Below are 23,188 nucleotides of genomic sequence, written 5' to 3'. Positions count from 1 at the left end.
TTATTCTTTATCAGCACACTGCTTTACCTTTTTAAACGAAGTGTATTTCACTCAAAAAATAAAATAAAACACGTGACATTAATTCACACTACCAATTAACCTTTAGGCTAACGCATGTACGTTAGTTGTCTTCAAGTCGTTACGGTTCGTGGTGTTTGAGTTGCTTCACTTTACAGGTGTTGATTATTCTTTGTTTCCAGTCTGCTGTAAAATCTCCCACTTTAATAGCAGACGACAACAGCGCCATATTAGCCTCGTTTTCGTACATTAAGCCGCGTTGTTTCTACTTGCACAGTTTGTAGTCAAACCAGCCCAGTGAGCATTAATAAGTTAAACATATCCGTTTGTTTTGAAGCAGACAAATCAGTGCATCATCAGTCACATTACATTAAAGGACTGAAACTTACCAACTGTGGAAAAAGGCGTCTGCTTTTGTGACGTAATTTCCTTTTTCAAACCGGACTCGGTGTGGATAAAGATAGAAAGGAACGCGGCTACCGTAATATTTTCATCGATTGGAGTATTCCTGCCTTGATTCAAGCGCTACAAGTTGTTATTGTGTATCTTGGAGTAAATAATATCTAAAAATGGCTCTTGGAAGTTGTCATACCTGTATCAAATATCTGATGTTTGCCTTCAACTTTTTGTTTTGGGTGAGTTACACTATCTTAACTAAATATGACTGTAATGCAATTTATTTATTACAATCGAAGCTAACATCTAGCGGCCCAACCCACTATCGGTTACTGTAACACACAGCCCCATGTACTCGTCTACTACAACCATACGTTCGAACCCATAACAATGCCCACAGATCTATACATTTTAGAACACTGAATATTTCTCTTGGGGTTCTGCTTTTACCCCAGTTAACCGACCTCCAACAATGACCTCAAGCTTCCCCGAAGCGTATCGAATAAAGAATTAGAGCGCCGAGATGCACTCCAGCTGAATAATACATGTATAAGATTATTGGAAGGCCTACCTACTGAAAAGGCCAATGGAAGTTAATACGTATTACCAACAACCTTGTAGAGTGAAAATAAGTCATTTCCCCAAACTAGACCGCTGGGTCGATTAAAAGATTTATTGCGAATATACTTGTGTACGGTCGTTGGTGAACGGATAACTTTCTCTTGATTAAGATTTATCTTTCATCACGTTGCTGCTGCAGTTATTTATTTTATGTTCTCCTATAAACGTTGATGAATGATAATAAAATGCTTATTAGTGTTGCGACATCGCATGACTTTGAACTGACACAGTAAAGGGATTGTCATCGCCCACTCAATATTACCAACAAACTGGGTTTACCCAAGCACAAGTGCTGATATTGTATGTACAAATAAGTATATAAGATTCAAATTGTTTATATTCGTATAACGGAAGTCTGACATTATGGCAATCCAAAGGTTTCGTACTGAAGTATTTTCACATTAATTGTGCTGTCTTATCAACTATATTTCCAAAACAAACAAAAATGAATATCAATTCTTTTATTAATATTGCATGATGGGCGCCTTGCAAGGACAGCGTCTAGTCATTCATATGGTGTGCACTTCAAAGGAATACCTGACAACTCATCCCAAAGACAACTCATCCCAGACAACTCATCCCAATAAAAAGACAACTCATCCCAATAAAAAGACAACTCATCCCAAGTTAGAAGACAGCTCATCCCCAGTCAAAAGACAACTCATCCCAAGTTAGAAGACAACTCATCCCAACTTTAAAAAAAAACAATAATCATTCCAAGTTACAAATAAATACCGCAACAAATATTGATTTTTTTTTATTATTTATTAAATTAATCAGTAATATAAAAATTTATTATATCAACAATTTATATAAGAACAATAATAAATGATTTCCACCGCTAGTTTCAAGAAGTATCGACATGTCATTTAAACCCTTGGCGGGCCGGATCTGACCCCTACTTTAGAGGCTATATTACATGTATAACGTCACTTCTATTAAATATTCGATTTCCGGACCATTTACTGCCGCAAACAATGGATTGCCAGTCAAATGTAACATAATTTGTAAAATCTCATAAAACCATATTCACCATTACACATGAACATGCCATTATTTATTTATTTATTTACATAAATGAATTCTAATTTATCGAATTGGAGTATTTCTGTGATGTGCATGGGTTGTAACGGATGCATGTATACGTTGATGTCTAAATGTGCAGATCTTCCTGTGAAGAATTTAAGCTCGTAGCTGGATGGCAACCAGCAAATACGAACCTACATATAAAACCAATTATCATCTATAGCCGTGATTGTAATTAGGCAAAGGGAGTAATCAGACCATTGACGTTGGACATTTTTCACGTCTCAAGGATGTAATAATGAAGTTATTAGTGTCAATGATTTAATCCAGGGAGAAGCTGGTGTTAGATCTATATACTGTTAGGTATGACAAGTCAGGTTATCACAGTTTTCTATTGTATTTAAAATGTGATAATTACATAAGGTTTATCCTTGAATTGGATATATTGTATGTAACGTGATCTCCACCTTGACTCTGTACGGTTGTTCACACCCTTAACGATCTTGTGCAATGTTAATGTTTTAAGAATAACATGTAGCCCGAATCCTAGATTAGGGTCATTTTACAAAATAAACTATACCCCAATGTCGAAAATCTCTGCATGATGTCTTTGACATGTACACCAGAGAGAGAGAGAGAGAGAAATGGGGTTTAACGTTCACTCGACACAAACTAGGTCATTTCGGGACTAACATGGTTTAATTTTATTTCAATAATTCGCTTGCGCGCAGGGGTCTTTAGCAGTGGGAGGAAACCGGAGGACCCGGAGAAAACCCACGAGGTTGGACATGTATACCAACTGTTATGACGGCTGTATTAGTGTATCGTTTTGTATTTTTTAAATAAAAAACAACACAAGAGTACAATGTACCTGCAAAACTATTACGCCGTTAAGTTATTATTGGTTGTCTTGTACGAGACAGTGTATGCTTGCTTATCCGATACTAATTCAAGAATTTCTTTCTTATTTCCGGGCAAGGAGATTTTAGAATGAAACTATTGGATATATTTATGTCCTGTACTTTTCATTTGTATGTTTACGTGTACAATGCGAGGTATTAGATAATTTAGCCGGACAGCGGTGTTCCGCCTACGGTTGGGTCTCCGTTTTTGGTACCATCCGAACGACTAAGCCCACTTTCCCTATCAGCACATCAAAAGGGAAGGCCTAGAGTGAAAAATCACAAAAAATATTCTAGGCTCACGCCAGGAATCGAATCCGGAACATTCTAGTCTCAAGTCCTCGACTACCACGGTTTCCCTGTGTTTAATGTAGTATGATACTAAACCAGATTCTCTTTGGCTGATGCCGTCGTTTATGTAGAAATAATTTAGGTTGATCTAAAAAAAAAACCCAACCTAAAAAATGTTTTATTAATTGCAAATGAACATACATGTATATATAATTTTAGTTTTAATTGGCTGATTAAAGATAACACTGATACTACATGTACTGTTTAAATATACTTTTGAGTCTTGCTTAGTTTGGGTATTTTTTTCGTACGTCATCCATGTACGTGTATGAAAGGAATACGCCCGGTGTTGTTTTGATTGGTACGGTTTACAAATATACATGTATTAAAGTTTACCAACTGTTTGCTGCTGTGTAATTTGAGAAGCCGCACCGCGTTTCTCACACATTCCAAATTCATAATGGCAATTGCACTGCGTGGATGGCTAGCATGTACTTGTATCGTACAAATAACGTATTCAGTTGTACTACGGAGAGATGTGGCGTTTATATGGTATTTAACCATTTCTGGACTAATATATATTTTATTTTAATAATTCGCTTCAACCGGGGTACCTGGTTAAAACTCGCGAGGTTAGATCATTGCCCTGGGTAGGATCTAACCGAAAAAAAAAACGATCCATATGATCTACTGTGCACACGTTATGACACCCCCCCCCCCCGTTTGCTAGTGAATTTATACGGTATAATGTGTGTAAGTCAATGTTATTTATATATTAATATATTAATAAATGAATATACAATTATTCTGTAAATGGCAACATGTGCATCTGACATATACACAACTCGTGTATAATTATCACCATTATTGATTAAATCGATGTCAAACGGCTCCAATCATAGCTAATATATATATATTATTGATAGTATGAGTCACATTAATGAACCCACAAACAAAGCATGGCTGTATTAAGTCTGTAGGGTGGCCAGCTTACCTGTGGGTATTCAGATATTGTGCTTTACAGACACACAGGGTATATTATGATGTATGTAAAACATCAATTTGGCCTGTCAGCTATATAATACAATTACATGTTCGAACATGTTTGCCTAACAATTTCATCAATTTATCGTATTAAAAGCCCATGATAGACGTAATGTATTTACTGCAAGACGGTTTATTCATATTAAGGTCCCGTCAACATTAGCCCAGTCGGAGCAGAGAAGTAGGACGTTAAACCCCATTTTAAAGGTGGATTTAAAAGTTGAAATGCTAAAAGTGGAATAAACATTCTTTATATGAACATTATGTTTAGCTAATTTATCTGTTTGAAATATATTGCTAAGAGAATTAGAACACGGGCTTATCTCCATGTACGCAAATTCATTAGAATACACCCTTTTAAGTCATGAATTTCACAAATAACCTTTGAACTACCAAAACCTGAATTACACGTTGGTCTCGTTAACAATTTACCTTTAAGTGGCCTATCAAATGACAGCGGGTTAGCCTTTAATGCTTCACGTATATACAGTAGATAACTATATGCCCTAGGTAATATAATGTTAGGAATTTGGCCACGGAAAAAAACATATCTACATCCGAAAAATATGTGACTTTACACCTATTGTTTACAGTCTTTTTACAGGGAATAAAATTAATCGTTGGGTGTCTGTGTGTTAATCATTGTAATTAAATATGGGTTGGGAATTTTGTTCCACCCAGTATAATCATTATAAAGTATTTGCAAGGGGATTATTACGTCACGTAAAGACGATTACCGCCCGAGCACTTACAGACAAAAGATTATTAATAATGATAATAATTATTTATTTATTAAAGTTTCACAAATCATTCTATACAGCTAAAAACATAATATTATGTTTAATAAAAAATAAAATTAGAATGATTTCCGGCCGTAATTGACCTACAAGACACAACTACGTAAAACATGTTTAATTCTTTTAGTTCAATGACATATACTTTTCACTTATAACTCAAACTTCAACGCATATTATATTCTAACGTTTTGTTTGTTTGGGTTACACAAAAGTTTTCAGAGACTGCCCTCGGTTCATCATGGTATTACATGATTCTTATTTTTGACGGGATATACATGTATATAACAATACCTCTTGCATATAAATTACTAAAGAACCAATATAGAGATACATAATTTGTTGAAACCTTGATATCTATTGAAATGTTAAAGGCCTATATACAGTCTTAAGACCAACTAGAAATCAGCCAGATTTCTTCAAGTTTGGGAATGTGACCTCAAAGATTTGTTGAAGAGAATCCTGTCATCAACCTCTCAAAGACAATAAATTGTAGCCCAATTATTATCAATTCAGATGGTGTATTGTTAAAGTGTCATATTACACTGCTCTATATTTAGAATGTAAAACTAAAGCTAAATGGGTTTGGAATCAGATTCTATGAAATTTGAATAAGAGAATAAGAAAAACTAATCAAATTAAACACAGAAATAAACAAATTTAATAACAATTTAATAAAATTAAAATAAATTGATTAAAATATTACATAATGTAATAATAAGCTTATTAATTTGATGTAATATCTACAGCAGCTTGTCTAAGCCAGGGTATAAAATATCTTACATTATTTTACTCATATACTTTGATATTGACCAATTTGATGTTAACCAATTAAATGATTTTGGAACTTTTTCTTGGGGAGATAAATATTCATAAGTAAAACAAGGGTTGTTGAGCACATTACGATTGTATAACTCTTGCCAATTATATATTGATTTCTATAGAAAGGGGTCAATATCGAAATATTAATGGCCTATTGATCCATCGTACAATACTATTTACGAACTTATCAATTATCAGTAAAAGAAAATTTGATCCAAAATTATCTATTTTGATGCAAAAATATGAACATTTACTGATTATTTACATACAGGGAAAAGGTCACCCCAAAACAATCTACATGTATTTGTTATTTAAAAGAGCTAAATCGCTAATATTTAGGACCTATAAATTGACACAAATGGTTCGCAACACAAATAATAATGTAATATGAATGTACATAAACTGATTTAGTATTTATTGCGCATGCCCTCCAGATAGGAATATGACGTAACCGTTTGAGTTACTTGTGGAATATATCTAGCCCCATCCTTCGAGTCCCTTGTTATAAATGGCACTTAAAGGCATTCGTGAACCAATGGTAAAATGTTTATTTTGTCTTACAATCTTATGGAAGCCTATAACTACCATTCATAATTTTTACTTTTCGCCCCTTCAAAACACGAAAGTCGAATATATATATATAATATTTATTTATGGCTAGGGATATGATATCATATCTTTCTTATGTAAATTACATCCTGGTTATATGATATCATATCCCTAGCCATAAATAAATATTTCCGTGTAAATTTCCACATCAAGAACTCGTAGTATTATTCTTAAAATTTCTCGTACAATAGGGGCCACAAGGCAAGAATTTAGGCCCGATATACGCGAACATCAAACCGAGATCTTTGATACATAAACATATAATATTAAGTTTTTTTCAAAACCGGGTACAAATCGTTAGAGGGACCACAGCCTTCGATCCGATTATCACAAAATTCAAACCCAGGGTGTAACGGTGTATATTTAAACGGTTTTTAAAATCGGGTTTAAACTGTAATTTTTGGTACACCCAGGGTCCATAATCTAGGAGGTTACGGACCGATGTGTGCGAATATGGAAAGAAACAAAAAATCCGTGGAATATAGACATATATTTTAAGTTTGATCAAAATCGGATAAAAAAATTGTGACTTCTACACTGTCCACAACCTTGGTATTATATACTTTTACACTATTTGCAAACGAGGAGCGGGCAGTTTCAATCCGATTTTCATGAAATTCAAACTCAACCATCATAAGGGCGGAATGGTGATATGTTAGAACAGCTTTTAATATTGGATAAAATGCCAATATCGAAAGGAACCGCGTGTCCACAAATAAATTGTGGGCTGACGGGCGACTCAATACACGTCCACTTGAAAATATGGGCGTACAAAAATAGCTCAGCATGATAAAACTTGGTTTTTGGAAGACTAAACAACTGATATCAAAATTTTAAGTTATTTGATACTCCCACTGGCCGGTTAATAGTTGTCAACGCTTATGTAATTTATATTAGGGCAATGCTACTCAAGACGGACATGTTGTTTAGATCAGCATACCAAGCAATTAAAATCAGTGAACCGGACCAAACCCAAACATCCAAAATTTAGCACTTTTTCCTAGATAGTCCTAGCACTGTATAAATGAAGAAACGCATTGTCCCGAAATCGATATGAATCAGCTATTATTAACAAGACGTTAGGTATTGAAGACAGAAATCGCCACTGAAAGCCATTATTTCCTACCACAGAATAACAACTATTTTCACCAGTATAATTTTTTATTATTTGAACTTTGCCTATCGATTGTGGTCTTTCTCTATGGGTTTTGTTTAAATCTAGAAGTAGGCATTGTGTTGCGACAATAGAAATAAATATTAATAATTTATGGATAGTTGGTTATCAGTATGAACAAAGAATCCAATATCGCGCTTGGTCCATATATTTACGTACGACTCTATGATTATGAAAGCCTAAATATTTTACATTGCCACGCTTTCCATATAAACTTCTCATTCATCTCCTCCTATTGACCAGCGACCAGAAATTCATTCATGTATTATTATTACTACACTGGATTATAAGGATCGGATATCATGAAATCAAAACCAAACAGAAATGATTAATGATCACTAATATGTTCAATGTAAAATAACAGATAATTTGAAAGTAGGTCATATGACATTATTTAGTTAAAATATAATCTGGATGCCCAGCTTGTACATAAGGGGTAGGGTCCCCTGTCCAACCATGTTGGTTTTCCTCCGGGTCCCCAGGTTTCCCTCCACAGCTATATATCCCTATGCGCAAGCGAGTAATTGAAATACAATTGGATCACGTTAGTCTCGAAATACACCAGTTGGTTTCAAATGAACGATACGCCCCCCCCCCCCATTTCTATTTGCATTTTGAAACATTTTAAATCTGGAATCAGTACACAGTATTTAAAAGTAACATTTCAAGATTTACAAGTATATGTACATGTACAGGCATATCCATGTAATTTGTATTAAGGCCACAGTGCATCACCCAAACCTACGTTAATCATCTTTGGAGTAATATATTTGATTAAAGGCTATCACATTTCAATTAGGCAATTCATCAACAACCAATAATTATGATTGACACGACCAAGAATGCAATTTAAAGACTGGTTTGTTGGCTCTCGGCAACCGCAACATGTAGCCATTGGATGGATGCCACCAATAAATTTGACCACAGCCAGTTAATCAGATTTCTACCAACTGTTGATTTTTAATCAAAGCCTGGGTTATTTTCCTGTCTTTAGGGGTTGTTATTGAAGTCATTATGACCAGAAGGAAGATAGAATTAGAAACGATGTCTTTGAGAGTAGTTTGGCATGTTGTTCAATAAAACACAAATTAAATTAAAATTAGCCTTGTCTTGTCTAAGTCTTCATTTGATAAAATTACCGCTGATCTGTTCATAAGAACATTGGAATAGGTGGTATTTCTAATTTGTCTAAGTCAATTGAAACTTAAAATAAGCAGTTTTCTTAAGTATGTAATTATGGGGTATGATGTCCACTCGACAGAAACTAGGTCATTTCAGGGTTTGACGTCTACTGGACAGAAACTAGGTCATTTCTGGACTAAAATATGGCTCAATATTATTTGAATAATTCGTTTGCGCGCAGGGAACATTAGCAGTGTGTGTGTGTGTGGGGGGGGGGGGGCACAGAAAACCCGCGAGGTTGGGTAGGCGTGGAATCGAATCTACAGTATATCCGGAGAATGCCTTGCTTACCAATTCATAAAAAACGACGTCAATTCGGGACTAGAAAGGTAGCCAACATTAACTTCGCTAGGGACCTCCGAGTCTGACATACGCAGGCCCATAAACACCGTAAATCAAAAACTGACATTCATTAAAGAAACTTAAGCATGTAACATAAGCTCTATGTATTAAAGAAGTACTCTTGTCATAGTTTTTTTATTTTTAATATATATATATATATATATATATATATATATATATATATATATATATATATATATAACAAGGCGTGGAAACATACTCCATCATATGAAAGTAGCAGAACAGGGTTAACTCGAATCACCTGTTAAACTAGTGGTTACCGATAACCAACAAAGCGCCTACGAATACATCAAGCAATTACTTTCGTCCCATTTACATAGTTATAGACCTAATATAGGTCAAATATAACGTTAATAATATGTTGTCATATGACATCACAGTGCAGGTAAATCTATACACACCTTAGTTTATTGCGTTTAGTATCCCTTCCACGTCAATTAATAGTGCTAGATTGGTTTTTTTTATTTCAATATGCAGTCACGCACATTGAAACTCGGACAATGGGAGCTTTCTGTTGCATGCATCTATTAGGGTCGCCGTGTTTTCAGCACGATCGTTTGTCTCTTGAAACCTGAATCAATATAGATAGTTTGCTAGTTTTTTAGGGGTTTGTTCTGCATCTAGATAAAGGATAAAGAAGGTTGTTTATAAGAAACAGACTATTTGTTTTGTGTAGACACAATGATCGATACACCTGTTATCGATGTCCTCGATATTTCCACGCCTTGTCGAACTACGAAGCACAATACCATTAAGAACATTTACACAATTGGAAAAATTTGCCAGATCAGATCGGAATCAAATATAGAGCTAACCACCCGTCTTTCACTTCAGAACAACGTGATGCATGTATACGGTACAATCACCAGAAGATAGCGAAATTTGCCAAATCACATCAGAACAGAATCAAATACAGAAATTACCGCCCATCTCTCACTTCTGAAAAAACTTGTTGATCATTAGTTGCTTCTCTGAGAAAATCCCATCATTCTTTTCTGTCAAGTAATATGAAAAAAGTCATTATGAAAACCGGAGACGAACATGTATTTTCTCTTGCTACTTGAAATATGATCTTAATTAAGAAGATGACAAATTTGTTATGTCTTAGTACGCAGTACGCATATATTATTAATCGCCGCGGTCAAAGGTTGGGATAAAGGAGAAATTAAACGGTTTAATTTGTAGATGCTATGTAGATTGTTATCTTTAATCAAGGTGTATTTAATGATCAAACACAACTTTCAATTATATATCATTTCACAAGGTTTTCAAGGGGTGCTAAAAAGTGCGACTTTTCTTAAACATACAAGAGCTAAATCTGCCCATTGCAAGTCTTTCTTTAGGCCTGAAATGTTATCTAAATTATTAATTAAACATTTATTAACTTACCCGATGCCGTAGCTAGCCTGCGATATTTAGCGGATTGGAATACGTTTTTTATCATACCGACTTTAGTAATGATAATCGAGGCTAGCCTAAAATTCAAAAGCTAATATCTGGGTTCAGATTGGAGCAATTTTACTGAAATGCTCAACATATTCTATTTACGTAATCTATTTTTAACTATTATACCCCGGTTGTACGTGACAAGGACTAGGGTCGTCTGGCCAACTTCGTGGGTTTTCTCCGAGGCCTCCCACTGCTAAAGACCCCGATGCGCAAGAAAATTATTGAAATAAAATTGTTAGTCCCGAAATGACGTTGTTTGTATTGAGTGGACGTTAAACCCCGTTCTTCTCTCTCTTTTAACTAGTATAGGGAGAACTGTCAACTCTGTTAATCTTCTATAATGCACCTTTAAACTGTTTGCGTTACAAATTTAAGCATATTAGGAACGGTTCCGAAAAATGTTATTGTATAGCAAATTAAACAGTGCAATTTTTGAATTGATTATTGATTATTTTGAGTTTATGTTTTTGCATACCAGATTCTTAATGGTGGTTGGATGATTTGGGTTGGTATATAATACAATCTAAATTTGAGTCGTGAGAACGGCTGACAATGAAGTTTTTTAAGGCGTGTAAAATAGTCTGTAAATAAACAGTTTAGCTTACAATGTAGATATAATTTTACAGTTTCTTCATAAACCTACACCTATATGTATAATAAAATTCACACTATTGTTAAAACTGGCCATTTGCTTTACTTGTACAATTCAGACTAGTAATTCTGAATCATTCGTCGGGTTAAGTCACGATAGTTAACACAAATATGCATGTAGGTGTTTCTAAGCCTAATACATATGTACCTAATCAACAATACAGTGCTTTGACATTTAAGAATTTGCAACGCACTTGTCATTCGTATAGTGAATAGAAATGCACCAGTTATACATGTATGCCCTGTTTACATTAACTTGATTTTGGGCTAGGTTTTAATTGAGCGTGTCCAGTCAAGGCTATAGCAGAGCCCCTTAGGCCAATTTGAGGACAAATTTTATCCCGGAAATCATTAGCGAAAAGAGATCCAAATGTACATGCACGTTGTTAAACCCAGAAGATGTTTTAACAGTTGTGGACATTGGAAGCCGGATATAACTAGTTTGTTTCGGTGAATGGTTTTCACATAAAAACGCATTCTTTTGTATATTGTTTCTTACGTTGATATATGATTGAAATGAACATTTTGTTCTCAGTATCAAATTTAGATTTAGGTCTTAGATTATATCCTCGGCGTTTATCATTTCTTTACCCTGGACTAGTTTGGTATTTTGAGATGTTTAAATAAGCTTATCCATAACCGTTGACCCCTTAAGTTCACACAAAGATTTTGAATAAAAAGTACCCACTCATATAAGTAATAACCTATTGATATACAAGTATGAACACAAAGTTGTATGTGTGTCATCTTATTTTTTTAAGTTAATGTAGTTATTCAGACAACAGCTGCAACCGATTCACAACCTCGGTGCAGAAGTCAGAAACAGTGTCTGTAAATAGCAATACTAGTGATAACTTAGATTTATGACTGCTGGGTTGTCAGTACATTATCTTAATATAGATACCGGTAAAGATATGTGTATACCTCAGCAGATATTATGGTGCTACTAAATTACCAATACGGTTTCCTGCGATTATTCCATCCCATCAAAACCCTTTACAGATATTATCAACAGACGATAACGATATCACATGATCACTTAAAGATAGTCTTTGTGATCCAGCATCTTGATTTTGTCGTTTAGTATCCAGACTTTGTCATTAATTTATGAAAAAAAAAATAACAAACGATTAATTTATTTTGGTAATGACGTTTCCTCTCCACACCTAAATGGTTCTGACCTCGTTCTCTCTGTTAAAGTAGGATACCCGTAATAGTAATCGTATACTTTTTCAATGATACAAACGCGTCATATTTGTGAGTTGTACCTTACAGCAGACACCGAGTTGTTAAATCAGCAGACACTGTTTTAATAAATCAGCAGATATTCTCTAGTTTAGTAACAGTCTGTCATTTAAAACCTTAATAGCCCATATTATTGGTTCGTCAAGATCGCGGATCCTGCTATCGAATTTTCACAAACACATTCTTGACATGGTTTTAATTTACACGAGGAACCTTATTTGCAGATATGAAAATACTACAACACGGTTTGATCCGGTACCCGGTTTGGCTCGGCTCCTAGTGTAAGGCACTCGGGTATCTACCCGTGGGGAACTGAATGATCTTATTGGGTCACCGCTTTTCGCCGTCTTTGTAAAATATTCACTCCCCTAGAAATCTCTTTAAACAAACGTTTTATTATAAGTAGAAATCTATGTTTTAATGTCGTATTTTATATTTATATACACCTCTTTTATTAATATAAAATAGAGTTCCAAGCCGAACCCGGTACCAGGCCAAAACAGCTACAGCGGAACACATATTGGTGACACCTGTTATTGTATATGTTAAACACGACGAAGGCCAGATCTATGATTTACACATTCCATGAGCACCATGGTACAAAAGGAAACCAATATTTTCTAGAATATCATCGCTTCTCAAGAAGTGTGGTTTAATGAGAGGCCATTCGTTTGGTCCACAGAGGCCAACATACATTCTCATTCTTTCTGTTTGGAGTAGCATGGATTTATTAAATAACTGAAAGTAGTCTAGCTAGACTTCTTCCATTCATATAGTTTTCTTTATGTTGACAATTATTTGGTTACTTCAAAGGCTGATTCATAATGATTTGCGTCGTTCTTTATCCGAACCTTGCCCGGTATGACATAAATACATGTATCCTAGAACAGACTAACGACAAGACGTTCATTTTAATCAAATACATGATGTTCTTCATGTACAGAAACTTATGACATATAACAAGACATGGTAAAAGTCAAAAGAAATATTTATTTTCATGTATATCATTAAAAACCTTAAACCGGTGTCATAAATTCATTTGAAGAACTGTACACATGAACTGAATATTTTTGGTATGTCTGTCGCATTTTAATTTTTGACTTCATGCTTTTATATTTCCACTAAATCTTGTAATGAGTTTAAGCTCAAAGCTTCTTTCTATTCCAAATTCCTATCCAAAATTTCTCTATCCCCAATGTTTCTACCTCCATTTTCCTTATTTTATTTAACATTTTTTCTTCATACTGCCATTATCTAAACCCCGAATATAGATAATCATTCTTAATCTATTACATTACCAGCTGATCATTTATATTGTTTTCATATCATCCTATTCTGGAAGAAGTTTTATATAAACATAAAGTTGCTTGTTACTCTTCCCGGCTATTTATATTATTCCCTTTATGGTTGTATATAATGCATACCAGCTGATCATTAATATTATATTCATATCATCCTTTTCTATAAGCAGTTTTATATAAACATTAAAGTAGCTAAGTCTCCAACGCAATATCATCCAAAGTTGTGTACCATAATGCGTTTCAGTGCCATTTGTAACAAGGGACTCGGAGAACGAGGCTAGACATATTTCATAAGTCATGTCAAACGGTGACACCATATTTTATCTGGAGAGCAGGCGCAATAAATACTATTTCTGTAGACTGGAATAACCAGACGCTAAAGATTGCCATTCGATTGAGACTTCTGGCGTATGTCGCCAAACATAACTGATTAGAAATTACAGTAACAAAGGAAACCATTATTATATGCGTTGCGACCCATTTGTGTCAATTTCTAGCGATTTAGCTCTTTTGAGTTGCCTGTTATTCCCGTTATAACTGTCTATAATTAATCTGCATAAATACTGTTTAAATCAAAGTAAACTACTCCCAGGTATTAGATACAGCGAAAAAAAACAACAACAAAAAACCCAACAAAACAAACACCATGTTACTAAAGCTAACACTTTCATTGGGTGTTTGATAAAAATGGAATGTATTTGTATGTGACATTTTACTAAGCGGCAGATATAAAACCTAACCGTTATCGATTAGATGTGTTTTATATCCGATGTTAGACAGGCATCGAATCACCGTTACCAGCCCAATATACCGGTGGAAGTTATACAGAGAATTTTTTTTTTACTTAATTGTCAAAATAGAGCGAAGGATTTCTTAGTCTGATTGTTCGGTTTAGCTGTCTGGTGCGCTCTCAATTGGAAGATAAAAGTGACTGAATAAAAAACGTAACCATCAAGGAAATTTGATGACACTCATTTCCAAACAAAGGATTATGTAGGAAGCATGTTCTTAGTTACATTTCCACTGTCATTAATACGCATCATGCTTCGGTACTCCTTTTCGTTCCATGGCTCTGTATACATGATGGGATGATCATTGACAAGTTAATTCTACGAGCTTCTACACGCTATTTAGCACTAATTTAAAGTCTATTTTATCCATGCTATACCGTGCCCCAAGAGTCTCTGAATATTACACGAGTCGAGGGTTTCTGATAAGCTTTAAAGGCTTCGTGACCTCGTCGATTCCTGCAGGCAAGTTATGGCAATAAAAAGAAAATTCAACTCATCTGACAACCTGTATAGACATATTTCAGTAGAAATTGGAGACTGGTTAAACAGAATCATTGCTTTGATCGATTGTTTATGTTCTGTTTTTACATGCCCAATTCTTTTTTGATATGTGCAATTATATCAGATATAGTTCAGTCTAAAGTTATGTTCTGGAAAATCTCTTCATGGATTACTATACATACGTTTGAAAATGATTATTTTACCCAATAGCAGTGCATATGAAGATACCTTGCCACTGTCCTGGTAAAATTCTTTACACTGCACAAATAACAAATGAGTTGCCGTATGTTAGCCTGGTGTGATTGGAATGTTAAGCCTCATTTAAAAAAAAAAGTTCGAAAGTACGAGTTCGCTGCCATCTAAGATATAAGATATCGAAATCCGAAATCGATGCACAACTGTTAAAAGAACAAGCATGCCAAGTGTCATGTCGATCGTGCGTAAATTAACAGAGCCTTAGATTTTTACACAGAATATCGCCCCCAAAGAACAAGAAGATGAACAGTTCTTAGGACCCAGTAAATGTACCAGTAATAATATAAATCGTATATTGTGTCAGGTATTACTTATTTAAATTTTGCTTTGTATTTATGGAATACCCCTTAGGATCAATGGTTCAATATGCTTAAAATTATAGTGTTATTGACTAATATTGTTTAGTTCACGTTGTTGCTTTTAGAAAAAAATGGATATCAGATTCTAACATCGTTCCTACCCCAATATGCTTACATAAGGTTTCAAATTCAGGAAACCTATAATGTCTATTATTGCTGAAATCACCAATTTGTGTGAATACTTTAGATTTGTTGGAGAGTCGAAGCCCCGAAGACATCCTTCATAATAAATCACTCAGTCATGTTTATTTGGTCTTCCTGGTAGGAAACAACTGTGTTTTCTTTTCTAAAAGTAAATTTAAAATCAATGAATGTTTGTCTCTGATGTACTTTTCACGGAGAAATCCCAGCTATGTTTCAGCCAATGAAACTAGTTGATTCTGCGTGTAAGGCTCATAGGACACTTTATTCTAGTCTCATTTAAACAACTACCCGAATATATACTTTAATGCACTTAGTCAATAAGCAGCATGTACATTATTTCCTTCAATTTTCATTTAAGTCGTACGCCCAGGTTGCCTAATTCTCTATTTTGAGGATGTCTCACCTTTGTCGTCCATTGAATGTTGCATATTATCATCTGGATAAGGCTCCTTTTCTTTGCGGTGAGAAAGATTGCTAATGGTTTAAAATATTATTATTGCTTCGCGTTGCTAGAAATTAAAATTGTCAACAAACTAATCCATTGATACTAATTTAACAATACAAATTTCACTTGAATTGGAACAACGTGTAGTGTAAAAAATTCCGTGTGTATCAACACAGCACATATCGCCATTGTCAAATTAATGCACTGTAAATATTACATGGACATAGACTGCACTGCAAGTAAATAAAGTTCCCCACTCATGACAATAGCTGAAAGCATCGATTCCTGGGACTGTCTAAATATAAAGACAATTCAATATTGTCTCTGGATGTCATTTTCACCGACAGGTTGTCGATAAGTGAAATCTTTTCATGCAATTGTTTTTCTATTTTCTGACCTCAATTCCCCTTGGTATTATTTATTTCGCTTTCATTGATTATCATTATTCACAGGGAACGACGTTTGTGTTGGTTTAAAACAATTTATTGACTTCAAAACTGCATAACATAATAAGGCTTTGTCTGAATGGAATTGTGAATATGCAATCGGATGTAGTGGAGAGAGAAATGGGGTTTAACGCCAACTCGACACAAGCTAGGTCATTTCGGGACTAAAACATTGTTCAATTTGTTTTCGATAATTCGCTTGCGCTTAGGGGTCTTTAGCAGTGGGAGGAAACTGGATGACCCGGAGAAAACCCACGAGGATGGACAGGCAACACTACTCCTTGTTACGTACAACAACCGGGGGATCGAAACCACGCCAATTGACTCAATGACATACCTTAGATACAACGCGCAAGTGCTAACCATTGTTCCATCTACCACAGCACACCCCCCCCCCCCCCGGATGTAGTGTATTCGATGGGTTCACAAAAGATCGATAGCAGAACAAATTTCAAAATACTTAAGTGTCGTGGTGTTGGAAATAAGTGTGAAATATACCGAGATAAGGATTTACTAAATGACATTAGCATAAAGGCTACAGGCATATCTGAAAATAGAATAGAAAGTGTGTAAGGGCCACATAAATCACCATGTACTTGTGGGCATATTTAAACAGAAATTACTGAATAGAAAAAGGCCTACGCCATTAAACCTTATCCTCACACTGACTGTAACAACTCAAGCGTACAATGACCTTATACTATTGCTGTTTGAGTGTATTTTAGAGTAAACCTTAAAGTTGGGATTGAACAGAGTGCTTTTCATAATTTTGACAATGTTCTATATAACTGTTCACGTGACGGCCTACACCTGAGTATCAGATTAACAAACAGGGGCAATAAAACGTGTTCTTTATGAAAGAAAGAAATGCTTTTACATTATAGGACTGGCTTCGTATGCCTCAATGCGTCCGAATATTATATACGCGTGCAACCTGTTGAGAAAAATTAAGATTTAGTGATTAAAAAGCATAAAACATAGGGCCTAGTGAAAGTCAATGTAGAATACGACCGGAAAACACAAACAGACATAACATACATATTCATGAATAATTCCTGGGGCTATGTATATACCGAATGAATTCATTTTTATTCTAGGTCATGAATTAATTCAGTTTTAGGTCACAGGTTTTGTCTATTCACACTAGGTTTCCATTATAACGCATTTGTTAACGTTTAATTGAAAAAAAAAACATCGACTGGACTAATTTTTATATTTACAATGGCAACAATATAAGAGAATATGGAACATGACGTTTAGCTTTATTTTGTGTATACGGAAATTATAGGACATCTTGTTTTGGTTGCTAGGCGACATGTCTTATGGCGTCTATCGCTCATTCTCTGAGAAGATTTGACAACCAATGGAAATATTGATTGTACGGTGAATTCATCATCGGCTTTTCCACGCTCAAAGACCTCATGTAATATTTATAAAAGAAATGATTGCCCCGATCAAAACAGGGAGAGATCCATAAACGTGAAGTGTATATTTAATTAAGACATGGCAGGAATTATCCATTTTTTTGCACACTGATTGTTACCGATCGTAACTGTAGCAAGTCGGGTATACTGAAATGTCTGAACGGATATGACCAGGAATAGTTGGAGGTGTTTGGGGGAGAAAGTGGGGGGGGGGGGGTGTCTAACACGTGCGCTTTAGATAAGGTCTGTCCGTCTACCCAGATAGCTCTGTTAAGCTAATATAGCAAGAATTACTCGGCATTTGTTGATCTTTTTATACGCCTAAATCAAATTTTTGAGCTGGGTTGACAAAATTATTATTAATATAACATAACAATTTGAAACCCTCCAGAATACTGTTTATCGCTTGATAATATCGCCCACTGCAAAGGGACGTAATTTTGGTTGCAAACTATTTTAAGATATTGACTTTCCAATCTTTTTATTTGAGAAATATGGCGGTTTAAGGAATACCGTACTCTATAAATGGCTGCCATATAATATGCTTTTTATGCGCCCAGATTTTAGTGTGTTGTAAATGTTTTCATTGCTGACAAACTAAATATCCGACAACCCTGTTGATTGCCTGGACGATTTGGCTCCAGTGGACGGATGTTTCGTCACAGATCTATTTTTACATATAATCAATGGAAACGACATTGTCGCAGAGCATTTAATATTGGCAGCGATACCCTTCCATACTGAATTTCCACAGGTTTCCTTCTTGTGACCAAGAGCATCCACAATGTTCGGTGACACGGGCAATAACCTCGTCCAACAATTGAGGCACGACTTTTGTCTTGGGTAGGGCATTTCTTTAAACTAGTCGGAAAACTCCATGCAGGTTTGAAAAATATAATTGAATTTCGGTATATAGGGTTCTTCGTTAAGACTAGTCCCGCCAACCCCCCCCGCCAAAAAAAACCCCCAAAAAACAAAAACTCTGATCTGTGGAATGAATACACAAATTGTGAAATGTTGGAGTTTACAAATTGAAGCTGTAATTATCCGCTCTTGTATAAAATAGGCGCCTTTTGGAAATCGAAACAAAATAGATACTTAACCCCCTAGGTCCCATAGACAGGCTAAGACACCGAGCCATAGCCGGTACAAAGTCAAACCCCGACACCAAACATATATTTCTTTAAATTACAAGTCATTCAGACCGCATTTAGCCGAACAGCAACAGGACACGTTTCAACAGTACGGTTGATGAACAGATTTATCTCCAAAATGTCAAAGTGAACCCGACTGTGCTTCTATTCGTGAAACCAAACAAGTGGTCGGTTTCAATAAGAAGTACCTACTGTATTCTCACAGACAGATATTACATTATAAACTATTTCTTTTATCTTATCCTCGTCTTAATCTATATACAAACAAAAGATAACTACTAAATAATGAAACATAAATGTATATCGTAAAAATAATCTGCTGATATGTCTATAACGGGAATTCTTTATTGATGGCCGTAATGTTCAGTTGGGCGTTTTGGTTGTCACAGTGTGGTTTTGGTCGCATTTTAGTATCAAGACGATCAAATCATGCTTTTGAAATCAATAAGTTTTTGGGTCAAATTTCATGATGCTTACTGCTTTTGTATAGAGTTAGATATGGGCTTATTATTCGATCTGATTATTAGTGTTCTTTACAACATGTTCCTGCAGCAATGACTGCGAGTTTTACAACATCCGGACGTTGCTAGATTACTTGTTATTAAATAGATTTTACGTCCTCTTCCGCTTTAACAACAAGTAATCTAGCGTTACTTTGCAATTCCTAAACTTATAGCTACGTTTTCTCGCTTTACAGCAGACACGTGAACAGTAGCGTCCAATCAGAAGTTGTGACACTGACACCCTCAAATCGAATATAGTGACCCCCCCCCCCCCCGCCACGGAAAAGTTGACGTTGAACGAACCTTGAACTTTGCAACTCGATTATCACAGGTAGACATTTTAACTGGAAAGCGCGAGACTTGATATTCGCGATGATCGAGGAATCTGATAGGCTCTCAAACTGGGTGAATACCCATTCGAAATTAGGGCCGAAATATGCAGGGTATTACGTGAAACCTTGATAAGATGTACAGAGTTAAAGCGAGATCACAACTTCTATTGCCTATGAATTCGGTATGTAACCAAATCTGTTATGATTCCACAAACACATTATAAAGTTATCGGATCTTGTCTTTTAATAGAGAAATGTAATTAAATATGTAGTGGTTCCTCTGAACTACAAAGATTTAATTAATTCTGTACTGGATCTACTAAGCTAAGAATTGAGTTATATAGTGTTCGTATGCTTCCTCTGAATAGCAAAATGTCAGTTAATCCCAAAATTGAGTTAGCTTTTGTGTGATTCCACTGAATTAAAAATGTGAGTTCAGCCAATCTAAGAAATGAGTTAATTCGTATATGATTCGACTGATTTGCAAAAAGTGAGTTAAGCCAATCCTATCCATTCAAACCGGCAATATTCTTTTGTGCAGTATTGATTAAGCAGTTAGCTGGGAAAGAAGATATCTAGGCAAAATATCTAGAGATCGATTATAGAAAGGATCTTTTAAAAAAGAAAATACCAATAAAATAAGGACATAGTATTGTACAGTCTGCTTGCTTTCTCATTTTATTGCTCCCCCAAATAAGATCTAATGAAGTGGATTGTATCGTGGCTTTACTTAGACATCGAGACACATAAAATAAATCATGCTAGCTGATTAGATTTAATGGCAACTTTATTCCCGTATAAATCTCTAATAATGGCTCCCTGTAGAATGTTACATATACACATGGTGTAACAGCATCAAATCTCAATTACACAGCATCCCAAATATATCTTCTTCAACATAATACCGCTTTGGTAATAAACATGTACAGGGTTTTTATTATTCAGACAATTGTTTACAAAGATGTGTTGGGGCTGTTCAGATGAGTAGGTAATAGCAAAGTGGAAGTGGTTTAGGAGCTAAATCGCTAATATTTGGGATCTACAAATTGACACAAAAGGGTCGAAACCTATATAATAATGTAATATGAATGTAAATAAACTGATTTACATTCAATCGTTTCAGTTTTTACTCTAATTTCAAGGCAGTTATGTTCGACGAAATACGCCAGAAGTCTCAATCGAATGGCAATCTCTAGCGTCTGGTTCTTCCAATCTACACCGATAGTTTTTATTGCGCATGCTCTCCAGGTAAGAATATGGGGTGACCGTTTGACATGACTTGTGGAATATGTCTAACCTCGTTCTTCGAGTCGTTTGTTACAAATTGCGCTGAAACACCAATGTTTATTAAAATTGACAACTAATTCGTGTTTTCAATTTCGAACCTTTTGAATGATACCGAGTTAGAGACTTAGACTCATCATAAATCTAGGTACATGTAATTTGGAATTATTATAGCGTTCAAGGACAGTCTCTAAACCATCACTTCAACAACTAGCGAAGAATTGTCATCAGTTTAGCCGCAAGTTGTGAAAAACTGATTTAATGAGTTTTACATTTAAATGCATTCAGCCGGTGTTTCCTTGTGTAATATTTTAGCACCGAGGTGAACACATTTTTAGGACATTTCCACACTTCTAGGGTATATCCACATTTGTGGGGATCCGTAACGTTGTCAATTTGAAATTGATAACACAAATAAATCCCGAGTTTCGTTAAAATGTATGGAGCTACATACCCTCAATTCATTCGCGTCTTAGCCATACGCTTGTGTTTTCAACCAATAATTGTAGCCGACGAGGAGTTGGGTCACTCATCTGATCTCATGGCCTGTTTCGGTTTCTTCTAAATGGAGTGCAATAAACCAAGCCTTTATTTTATCGTTTCTGGGGTTTGTTTATATCACCTAACTATGGTAATATACATAGCTAATAAGCTGTGTATTAAAATATGAACAACGATAACATTTCACACGGATATCTATATTACTATATGAATCATAGAACAAGTATGTGGTTTATTTCTAAAAATAAACATCGTGCCTTGTGTCAATTTCTGCTTGTTAGCTTGTTTGTAAGACCTTGATACAAATATGTGAATGTGGCCTACTAATTTCAAATTCCGATCATTTGATTAAAAAATTCATTGTATTGGTACATGACTCCAAGCCTTCTGTGTGTTTAAAATAACACCAGTTTAGGTACATAGGACATAGATTAATATTCTTTACAGTAGTTCAAATCCCAGAGAACTAACCAGTCAAGAGTCTTAAAGTGCATTATATTATAGTTCTACAAGATTCTTCTATCTTAAGCCACAAAATTTAATAAGGGAGGGTCGTAGTGCTGCCTTTCTGACCAAACTGATTTTAATCAATAAAAAATGTACAACCTATATAAGTGAATTAATTTATACGACCTCGGTCAGTCGTTGATAGGATAATCAAAGTGAAATTAGGACTAGATTAGGGTAGGGAATGGAAATTCTCTCTGTCGTTTACTTGCTAATCTACCTGCTGTGACAGTGTCTCTTGTCGCCATTAGCGTTATCTCAACTGTGGCTTAACGCTGTAACCACTTGATAATACTCAAAGTGTATAACGAAGCATGGATTTGCTGCTAGTCAATACGCTTAGTAGATTCTTCACTGCAGCTGAAACCTGATTAGTATACCAGGGGTTGTACCTTGAGAAAATATTAGCAAGGGATAATGCTACGCGACCTTGTATTAATGTGAGTGTAGAAATGTTTGCGGCAGCTAAGAGTATTTTGATATAGCGTAAAATGACCCCAAAGCATATACTTGTAGATGGTTAAAAAGATTGGCACAGTCTAGTTAATTTGAAGTATTAGTGGTAGATCTAGAAGCAATAACGGTAGAAATGGGAGGAAGGCCACTAGTCATGACAGTACAAATTAACACTTACATTACAAGCCAGCGGATTTT

At 35.2% G+C, this 23,188-nt stretch overlaps 1 protein-coding gene across 1 annotated transcript in view; it reads left to right on the top strand.

Annotated features, from left to right (window-relative positions):
* Window positions 1-267: 267 nt before the first annotated feature.
* Window positions 268-23,188, top strand: part of LOC126825620 (CD9 antigen) — a 42,224-nt gene continuing 19,303 nt past the window's right edge. The window contains exon 1 of the mRNA XM_050555316.2: window positions 268-653. Coding sequence (XP_050411273.1) covers window positions 588-653 — 66 coding nt within the window. The 5' untranslated portion in view covers window positions 268-587. The remainder of the gene's footprint in view (window positions 654-23,188) is intronic.

Source organism: Patella vulgata, chromosome 6 (assembly GCF_932274485.2).
Source record: "Patella vulgata chromosome 6, xgPatVulg1.2, whole genome shotgun sequence".
Lineage (NCBI taxonomy): Eukaryota > Metazoa > Mollusca > Gastropoda > Patellidae > Patella > Patella vulgata.
This window is presented reverse-complemented; position numbering and strand designations above follow the sequence as displayed.